The sequence below is a fragment of the Oryza sativa genome, chromosome 1 (assembly GCF_034140825.1).
Source record: "Oryza sativa Japonica Group chromosome 1, ASM3414082v1".
Classification (NCBI taxonomy): Eukaryota; Viridiplantae; Streptophyta; class Magnoliopsida; order Poales; family Poaceae; genus Oryza; species Oryza sativa.
This window is the reverse complement of record NC_089035.1, coordinates 38,510,615-38,520,598: the sequence shown is the minus strand read 5'-3', so window position 1 is coordinate 38,520,598 and position 9,984 is coordinate 38,510,615. Positions and strand designations below refer to the sequence as shown.

The following is a 9,984-nucleotide window of genomic DNA, read 5'->3' as shown; positions in this document are numbered from 1 at the left end:
ATAAACATCACACGGAAGAGAGAGCACGCAATGGAGTATGCTGGCTATCGCTGAACAAAGCTTGCTACTAGATGCTTTTAAACACTGAAGCAAGAATTTGAAAGAGGTTAGTGCTACAAAGGAGAGAATACAACTTGTTTCAATGCCATGGCCTGAGAGAGAGAGAGAGAGAGAGAGAGAGAGAGAGAGAGAGAGAGTCACACAATGGACTATACAAGACAACCTCAGGTACATCAAGTTACATTCCGGACCCTACAAAGGGGAACAAAGTGCCACGTCAATGATAGCGATTAGCAAGCCTTGTATACTTGCCTTCAGTTCAAATGAAAGGGTTAAAAAAAGAACTGCATTCCTGGCAATTTTTGTACAATATCTTCACATAGTTGTCAGGCTAGGGGGCTAAGTTTGTTCGCTCAGAAGTCACCGTATGGCCATTTAGCTTTGTCATGAGTATTCGACAAATGATACACAATCCAGTAACAACATGTCTACAAAATTTTGCAGTTGCTTTGATCTTGGTAGCAAGATGGTCTTGACTCTTGAGGGGATTATGAATGACAGACTTAGTGACTGTACCAATCTCCGCTCAGACAAATAGATGTGCATGAAACGCCAAGCATCTTGGAAGATCTCTAGACAAAGTAGTCTTGACGCATGACAGTTATAATGTCACAGGGAAGTGAGTCGTCCTCTTTTTGTTTACCTATATCCCCGTTTCCTTGGATGTGCCAGTATATCTTTGGAGGAAGAGGTGCATACAGGTCTGCAGTGATGCACAGATAGAAACAGTTAGTACTTTCGAAGACGATATTTGTGACACTAATACTGTACCCAACTTCACAATGATCTACCTGCCGAAAGAGTTTGATCAGGTTCTCTAGTAGAGTGTAGCACAAGAGTACCAGCAAGAACTGTCAGAAATCCGCAAATCTCGGATGCAATTTTGCTTGCACTCTGCCCAGACCAGTCCTGAGTAAAAATAGAACAGAAGTTACCCTTAGCCGACCAATCAACAGTTCAACACGGAATGGAGCATAGTGTGTATATATGTTCTAAAAAAGATTCTCACCTTGAACATTATCGCACTTGCTAAAATAGTGAGGGTTGTGAACATGGCATAATAGATGGGTGAAACAACTGCTGCATTGAAAGTATCCAGCGCCTGCAAATTTCAAAGGGCACACAACAACACCAAAATTGACTTAGCTGCTAATCATGTGTAACCTCCGGAATCTTTGGGGGAATACATAAAAGGGAGAAATTCACAACAAATGTCTTGAAATATTTACTGATAGCAGCCGAGGGAGCACTCAAGTAGTCAAGTGATGCCACAACAGATCTAGTATATTCGGATTATGGACAATAACATACATTTTCTCTGTGAACCTCGTCTCTATTGTGTTAAGGAGGTGTTGCATTGGACTAGCAGGTCAACAACTTCTTATCGTGCATACTGATCAAGAATAGAGCGTACCTTGTTCAGGTAAACTAACTGGACAGCTATGCATGTAATTGAAATCACTGCAAACAGCCACGTCTGAAAGTAGCCAGCCTGGTTTATGCCCTCAATTGTAAGCTTAATGGCAATGCCCACAGCCTTAATGCTCATTACCTGACAAAACAACATAGCGTGCAAAAGTCATATTAGTGACAAAACGACAAGATAACATAAGCACAAACTCATATAAAACATTTACCGTCAATGATCCAATCACTGAGCAAATTCCAACATACACCATTATGTTCATCTGCCCATACCGTGGAGCACAATATATCATCAGGAACAGAGATACTGCTACTGCAGCGGTAGCATAGCAAAGGAAGTCTGCACCAATATTACAGGACATTTGTGAAACATAAGTCAATTCCAATGCCATGTAGCTAACGGAGAAAGTATGGAAACTTACCAGGTTGTATCGCCAAGTGCCAAATCTCATCCACTGAGCTTGGGGTCCTCTCTTGGGGAGCATGGAGGATGATCACCGTCGACCCAACAATACAAAGAACACATCCCAGCACGCCCACCCGCTGTAACTTCTCATTCAGTGTAAAATGTGCCAGAACAGCACTACTCCCCAACAAATCACCAGAAGCATACACATGCACATACCAGTAATTCAGTACAAATCCACACAAAGAAACAATGAATTACAAATGATGTGGACACCAACTAAAACAATTTCAATTCTAGTATTCTACCTCACAATTATGCTGAGTGCTCCTAGCGGCGTGACGAGGACAGCAGGTGCAAACATGTAAGCAATGAAGTTGGCAATCTCCCCAACAAGCACTGATAAGATTTCAATTTTACCAAAATATTCAAACCTATTCCCACATGAATATCAAGAAACAAGTCCAAGATAACCATGAAATTTCACTTACTAGTGACCATCCCGACCCACCAGAGCGGCTCCAAGAGGTACCCATATCCTCCAACACCTGAAATTTCCAACAAGACAAACGAAGGTCACGACGCGTGCGACATGAAATCGACCCGGATTTTGGACACAAAAGTAGCTTAGCTTCCTTTCATGCAACCCACAGCATGTAGGTTCGAATTAGCATCCAGCAACCAGAAAAAGACCTAGCAATAGCACCTGCTCGGGAGCCCGCGGCGCCGGCGCGGAGGAGCCCCTTCTTCTTGACGATGAAGCTGACCCCGATGAAGGCGGAGGAGGCGACGGCGAGGAGCGAGCCCTTGAGGTTGGCGGCGAACAGGTCCCCGCCTCCGCCTCCGCCGCCGCCGGCCTCGCCCGTCGCGTCGGGGCTCATCTGCGGCGTGCTGCGGCGGCGCGTGGCCGGCGGTGGCGGCGCATCTGAAGCGAAGCCTCCGTTAGGGTCGCGCTCCGATTTGGGCTCCGACGAGGCGCGCTTTGACCGGCGGCGAGGTGGCCGGAGCGGAGCGGGGCCGCGGAGGAGAGGGAAGAAGAAATGGAAGAAAGTGTCCGTAGCAGGAGGACGCGACGGAGGATTTTAGAAAAAATTTTAGAAGAGAGGCTATTTATTCTTTCGTTTTTCAAACACGGAAAAAATATTCGTTCTTTCCCCGACTAAATTATTGTTTTCATTTCTTTTGTTTATTTTGAAGAAAGTCTTTTTTTTTTCAGAAGACTTTCTTTGGCATCGCTTTGAACACACTGATGTTACACACACCGGCATCACGGCATGAAGTGTCGTGCTCAACTTGAAGTCTAGGGCTTCGGAACGAAGGCATCAGGCACGGTGAAACATCGTGTTGTCTGTACGTGAGGTGGACATAGCAAGACGCTAAAAACTGCCAGACTGCTGATTTCCTCACGCACCGAATGACCCAAGGTTAACCTGGCACGAGAGCACACAATACATGTGCCCTCCCAGCCGCAGGCTCCGATTTGCTTATTGATATACTACTGCTTATTAGTAGTATAAATAAATACAAGTAAAACTTTTATATATGTGTTAGCGTATTGTATAGCTGGCATAGTAGTTTGTTTGCATGGATAGCTTTGCATGGATAGATAGTAGCCCGATCAACCTAAACTACTTGTACCTAGTCATACGTACTGTACCGAGTCTCTCGTTCTGGTTGTTATGAGGCTGTACTCTCCTGCTATATATATGAATGAGATACGCCATCAAATGTGTGGCTTCACCCTCAAACCCTTTCATGGTATTAGATTGATCTCACGATCCACATCTCCCACTTCCGCAACTCTACCACTCCAACCCTTCCTGATGGCTCAAGACGACGCCGCCACTGCAGCGGCCGCGGCCGCGGCCACCGCCGCTGCTGAAGCAGCCGCTGCAGCCAAGACAGCCCGTGCCCAGCTTTGGTCCCAAGCCGTCGCCGTCCACATCAAGTCTCTTGTCCCGGTCGTCCTCGACCTCTCCAAGTCCAACTACACCCACTAGTGTACTCTGTTCGAGGTTGCCGTCGGCAAGTTCTAGCTGTCTCACCACCTCTCTCCGGCAAGCCCCTCCGCGCCACCCGTCGACGCCGACTAGCGACGGATGGACTACACTATCCTCTCCTGGATCTACGGCTCCATCTCCCAGGAGATACTCAGCATCGTCATGACCCCCGGCGGCACCGCCGCTTCCATGTGGCAATCCATCGAGAACCTCTTCCGCGACAACAAGACCACACGGGCGATCCATCTACAGGCCGAATTCTCCAACCTGGTGCAAGGCGATCTCTCCGCCACCGAGTTCTGCCACAAGCTGAAGACCTTGTCCGACTCCCTTCGGGATGTCAGCCAACCAGTGCCTGACCAAACTCTCGTTCTCACGATGATCAAGGGCATGAATCCCAAGCACAAGCACCTGTCGGCTCTTCTTCCCATGATGTCGCCGTTCCCCTCCTTCATCCAGGCGCGGTCACTCCTTCTCCTCGACGAGATGAACGACGACGCCGGTGATCCGGCAGCTAAGGCCACCGCGCTCGTCGCTGACTCCCGCTCTACGCCAACACCGGCCATCGACAACGGGGGTGGCTCTCGTGGCAACGGCAATGGCGGCAAGAAAGGCAAGGGCAAAGGCAAGCAGGGCGGCAACAAGGGCTCCAACACCAACTCCAGCCCGTCGCCCCTCCCAGTCCAGCCGCACTGGAACCCGTGGACCAGCTAGATTCAACTCTGGCCCACCGCAGGTCTTCTTGGGCCACGTCCTGGCGCTGTCCCACGGCCTGCTGCACCCCAGTCCTACATGAACACACCAGGGCATGCAGCCCATGCCGTTCGGCCTCCAACCACCAACAGGTCTGCCCATGCATGCCATGCAGCACCCGCCGCCGGCGCCGATGGACTTCGCTGCCCCAGTGCACGCCGGCACTCCGTCTACTCCGACATGGGACGCCAACAGCATCGCCAACTCCCTCAATGCCATGACGCTGCAGCAGCCGTCCGACCAGTGGTACATGGACACCAGCGCCACCGCGCATATGTCATCCGGCTCTGGTAATATATCCATCTCTGACAAGCCCCCTCCACACACATGAATTGTTGTTGGTAATGGTGCTTCTCTTCCTGTTACTGCCACTGGTTCCCATAAAATATCCACCCTCTCCCAGCCTTTCCACCTCCACAATATCTTGGTCACACCTCACATCATCAAGAACCTCATCTCTGGCACCGTCACCTCGGACATCCCGGACATCACACACAACATCACCTAGCTGGCCACTCCATTATTTCGTCTAGCTCAAATAAAGATAGCATGCTTTGCCATGCTTGTCAATTAGGGCGACAAGTTCGCCTCTCATTTTCGTTGTCTTCTTCAAAGACCACTGTTGCTTTTGAAATAATTCATTGTGATGTCTGGACCTCGCCAGTTTCCAGTGTTTCTGGGTTCAAATATTATCTTCTACTTTTAGTTGATTTTACTCATCACCTATGGACGTTCCCCTTGCGTTTAAAATCCGAAGTTTTTCAGATTCTGTCCAATTTCCACTCTCTTGTACGCACCCAGTTCTCCACTGTCCTGCGTGCCATTCAGTGTGACAATGGTAGGGAATTTGATAACTCATCCATGCACCAATTTGCTGCTACTCACGGCATCCAACTTCGGTTTTCCTGCCCCTACACATCGCAGCAAAACGGCAAGGCTGAACGGATGATACGCACCACCAATGAGGTCGTCCGTTCCCTGCTGTTCCAAGCACATCTACCACCAAGCTTTTGGGTTGAGGCACTCACCACAGCTACACACGTTCTGAACATAAACTTTCTCCCCGTTCGACGGCTTGCGTCTTCCTTGGCTACCCGCCCAACCACCGTGGTTACCGCTGCATGGATCTCGCCTCTCGCCGCGTCATCATCTCTCGGCATGTCGTCTTTGACGAAAACATGTTCCCTTTTGCAGCTACCACCACTGCCTCGCCTGATGAAACATATGACTTTCTTGATATCCTAGCAGTACCTGCACCGCCAGTTGCAACCCAGCCAGCAGCAGCCACTGCCATGCTGCCGACCGCGCCGATCGCACCCAACACCACCGCTGCATAGGGGTGAAAACGGTACGGAAACGGACGGAAACAACCTTTATCGTTTTCGTTTTCATTTTTTTTTTCGGAATCGGAATCGAAATCGGAAACCCCGGAAACGAAAACGGAAACGAATATTATCGAAACCGAAAACGGAGCAAAAACGAACCGGCGCGGATACGGTAACGAAAATTTATCGGAATACATAAACCCCTCAAACTGAGCCTCACAGCAAAATATATTCTTCTATAACTTCAAATAATTTGCATAACAAATATTCTAAAAGAATACAGCAAAACAAAATGGTATAAGCCTATAAGGTATACACAATTCAGGTGCTATACTGCTATCAGCCTATCACTCCAGGAAATGGGTTTGAGAACAACAACAGAACATCAGTCCATCAACACTTAGTTCATCAATCATCACAGAACAGCAATAGTTCATCAATCATCACAGAACAGCAACGCACATCAGTCCATCAGTGTTTCAGTACATAGTTCAATCACAAAACACATCACCCTATAAATACATAGTTCATCACAAAACATAGTTCAATCACAAAACACATCAGTACATGGTTCAAACATATCTCATCCACTTGTGCAGCAGGAGTACACTAATTTGAAATGGAAACTTGAAATTAGATGTAACTTGAAAATTAAATTGACCAACATTTTCTTCAAACATCCATTGGCGCAATGCCATCCTCATTAGAACATTCCGCTTCTACTGTCTCTGTCTCTTGTTCCGTTCCATTAGCCTTCAAAAAAAATGATAGAGCATTAGTAAAAGTGCAAAGTCAATCACTATATACACCTGCTGCTGCTGGTTGCTCAGATGCTGCCGCTGGGCTGCTGGCTGCTGCGAGGCGAGGAGCCGTCGGCGTTGGTGGCGGTGAGGAAGAGACTGCAGTGGTGGTGTCGTCGTCGCCTCGTCGGTGTGGTGGTTGTTCCGTCGTCGGCGGCGGTGGTGGCGACGGTGAAACGGCGAGACGCGGTGGGACGGCGCCTTGAGATGGCGGGGACCGAGCAGACCGGCGGAGGTGCGAGATGGTGGCGGCGGCCGGCGGCGAAACGACGAAGAGCAAGGGCGGCGCGAGATGGTGGGGGCGAGGACGGCGGGGGCCAGCCGGCCAGGCGACCAGCAGTGGGCGGTGGGGCGCCGGCGCCACGGGCGGTGGGCGTGAGGGCACGCCGGCGCCGCGATGCCGCGATCTGGACGCCGCAGCCGCCGCTCCGCCTCCAACTCGCGAGTCGCGTCTGAGTTCTGAGTCTGACGGTCTCTCTCCTATAGGGTTAGCCGGTTAGGGTAGATGCCGCCGCGATTTGGGTTGGGCTGGGAAGCTAGGGAGAATTATGGACTATTGAATCTATGGGATTTTTAACTTCGGAAATTCCGACAATTTTTCCGGAATGTTTCCGATCGTTTCCGGGTTCCGACGGAAACTGCTTTTATCATATTCGATTCCGTTTCCGAGAAAATATTTCCGTTTTCGATTCCGATTCCGAGAAATTCCGAAAAAATTCCGACCGGCCGATTCCGTTTCCGAAAACATGACCGGAATCCGGAAAAATTCCGTACTGTTTTCACCCCTACCGCTGCACCATCTGCGCTGATCGCACCCAACACCACTGCTGCACCATCTACTCCTACAGCTGCCGCAGCACCTCGCATGCAAACCCGGTCTCACTCTGGCATTCACCGCAGCCCGCGCGAGCGGCTCAACCTCCACACTTCGGTCACTGCTTTGTCTCTTATTCCCAAGTCTGTTCGTTCAATGTTGAATGATCCCAATTGGTATGCAGCCATGGTTGAGGAATTTCAGGCTCTCACCTCCAACAATACCTAGGAACTTGTCTCTCCACCACCCCGAGGGAATATAATCACTGGGAAATGGGTTTTCAAACACAAATTCCATCCTGATGGTTTCCTTGAACGCTACAAAGCACGATGAGTTCTTCGTGGTTTCTCCCAAAAGGCCGGTGTTGATTTTGGAGAAACTTTTAGCCCCGTCATCAAACCTGCCACTATTCGGGCCGTCCTCTCTCTAGCCCTTACATCCAAATGGCCAATACACCAACTGGACGTTAAAAATGCCTTTCTCCATGGCCATCTCTCAGAAACGGTCTACTGTCGCCAACCTACCGGCTTCGTCGACGCCAAGCACCCCGACGTCGTATGTTGCCTGAATCGTTCTCTCTACGGCCTCAAACAGGCTCCCCGGGCCTGGTTCGAGCGCTTCAAAGCGTTTGTTCTTGGACTTGGCTTCACGGCGGCAAAATCGGATTCTTCACTGTTCATCTTTCGGAGCTCTCTCGGTACTGCGTACCTTCTACTGTACGTTGATGACATAATATTGACAGCATCAAGCGCCTCTTTGCTGCAACGCATCATCACAGCCCTCAGCTCGGAATTTTCAATGAAGGACATGGGCCCTCTACACCACTTCCTCGGCGTCCAAGTCCACCGCAGTGGTTATACAATGCTCCTGCATCAGGAGAAATATGCCACCGATCTCCTTGATCGCGCCGGCATGACGTCGTGCAAGCCATGCTCAACTCCGGTCGACACTTCGTCCAAGTTGTCTTCCGCCGTCGGCGCTGCCGTTGCAGACCCGACAGCATATCGCAGCATGGCCGGAGCTCTCCAATATCTGACATTCACAAGGCCAGACATAGCATATGCAGTACAACAAATATGTCTACACATGCATGATCCACGTGAAGGTCACTTGAACCTGGTGAAGCGAGTTCTTCGCTATATCGAAGGTACACTTTGTCACGGCATACTTCTGTCGGCTTCGTCGCCACACGAGCTCACCGCTTACTCGGATGCCGACTGGGCTGGGTGCCCTGACACTCGCCGATCGATGTCGGGCTTCTGCGTCTTCCTCGGCTCCAATTTGCTGTCTTGGTCTGCCAAGCGCCAGCCTACCGTCTCGCGATCAAGTGCCGAAGCTGAGTACCGCGCCGTCGCTAACGCGGTCGCCGAAACAACCTGGATTCGACAACTCCTCCGCGAGCTTCATCAACCGCTTCACCGAGCTACGGTCGTCTTCTGCGACAGCATCTCTGCCGTCTACATGTCAGCTAATCCTGTGCAGCACCAACAAACAAAACACATTAAACTTGATCTGCACTTTGTCCGTGAGCGCGTTGCTCTCGGCCAAGTTCGAGTTCTTCATGTCCCGTCGTCCGCCTAGTTCGTCGACGTCTTCACCAAAGGACTGCCGTCGTCGCTCTTCCTCGACTTCAGGTCCAGCCTCAACGTCCGTGAACTCCCGGCTGAGTCTGCGGGGGTGTGTTAGCGTACTGTACATCTTGTATAGCATAGTAGTCTGTTTGCATGGATAGATAGCAGCCCAATCAACCTAAACTACTTGTTTCTAGTCATACGTACCGTACCGAGTCTCTCGTTCGGTTGTTATGAGGCTATACTCTCCTGCTATATATATATGAATGAGATACGCCACCAAATGTGTGGCTTCACCCTCAAACCCTTTCAATATGTATCATTAACGATAAAAACTTAATCACTTTAAAATTAAGTTTTAAAAATTTAAATGTTATCTCATAAAAGCATCCACAATATGATAAAAAAAATAGTTCAGCTACCTATTACCACTATGTAACTAGTCTATAAAAAATAACAAAAGATACACATATACTACTCTATGAAAAATATAAACTCTAACTACGAATCTGGACACGCATATGTCCAAATTTATAGGTAGGATTGGGTTATTTTTAGAACTGAGGGGTACATATGAATTACCCATATAAAATAGATAATAGTATATATCTTTATTTCTCTCGTCTTCTAATACTACATTGTATCTATATATACTGTGGGAATTATTATAGTTATAATCTATTTATATGGGTTTTATATATATATATATATATATATATATATATATATATATATATATATATATATATATATATATATATATATATATATATATATATATATATATATATATATATATATATTAAATTTGTTAGGGGCACCATGGTGCC

General features: G+C 48.5%; 3 protein-coding genes across 3 annotated transcripts; 2 read left to right on the top strand and 1 right to left on the bottom strand.

Moving 5' to 3' along the window:
- Positions 1–197: 197 nt before the first annotated feature.
- On the bottom strand, positions 198–2,975 carry LOC4324766 (probable magnesium transporter NIPA6). Its single transcript, XM_015795688.3, has 9 exons — positions 2,598–2,975; positions 2,383–2,439; positions 2,200–2,290; positions 1,908–2,068; positions 1,698–1,825; positions 1,475–1,612; positions 1,070–1,162; positions 852–969; positions 198–763 (listed from the first exon to the last, which is right to left on the bottom strand). The coding sequence occupies exons 1-9, from the start codon at positions 2,770–2,772 to the stop codon at positions 633–635; spliced, it is 1,092 nt and encodes a 363-aa protein (XP_015651174.1). The 5' UTR covers positions 2,773–2,975; the 3' UTR covers positions 198–632.
- Positions 2,976–3,990: 1,015 nt separating this feature from the next.
- On the top strand, positions 3,991–4,605 carry LOC107275530 (uncharacterized). The gene has a single exon (XM_015784383.1). The coding sequence runs from the start codon at positions 3,991–3,993 to the stop codon at positions 4,603–4,605; it is 615 nt and encodes a 204-aa protein (XP_015639869.1).
- A 103-nt stretch (positions 4,606–4,708) lies between these two features.
- Positions 4,709–9,164, top strand: LOC107281114 (uncharacterized mitochondrial protein AtMg00810-like). The gene is made up of 2 exons (XM_015784372.1): positions 4,709–4,934; positions 8,083–9,164. Exons 1-2 carry the CDS (start codon positions 4,709–4,711, stop codon positions 9,162–9,164), a joined length of 1,308 nt encoding a protein of 435 aa, XP_015639858.1.
- The last annotated feature ends 820 nt before the right edge of the window (positions 9,165–9,984 follow it).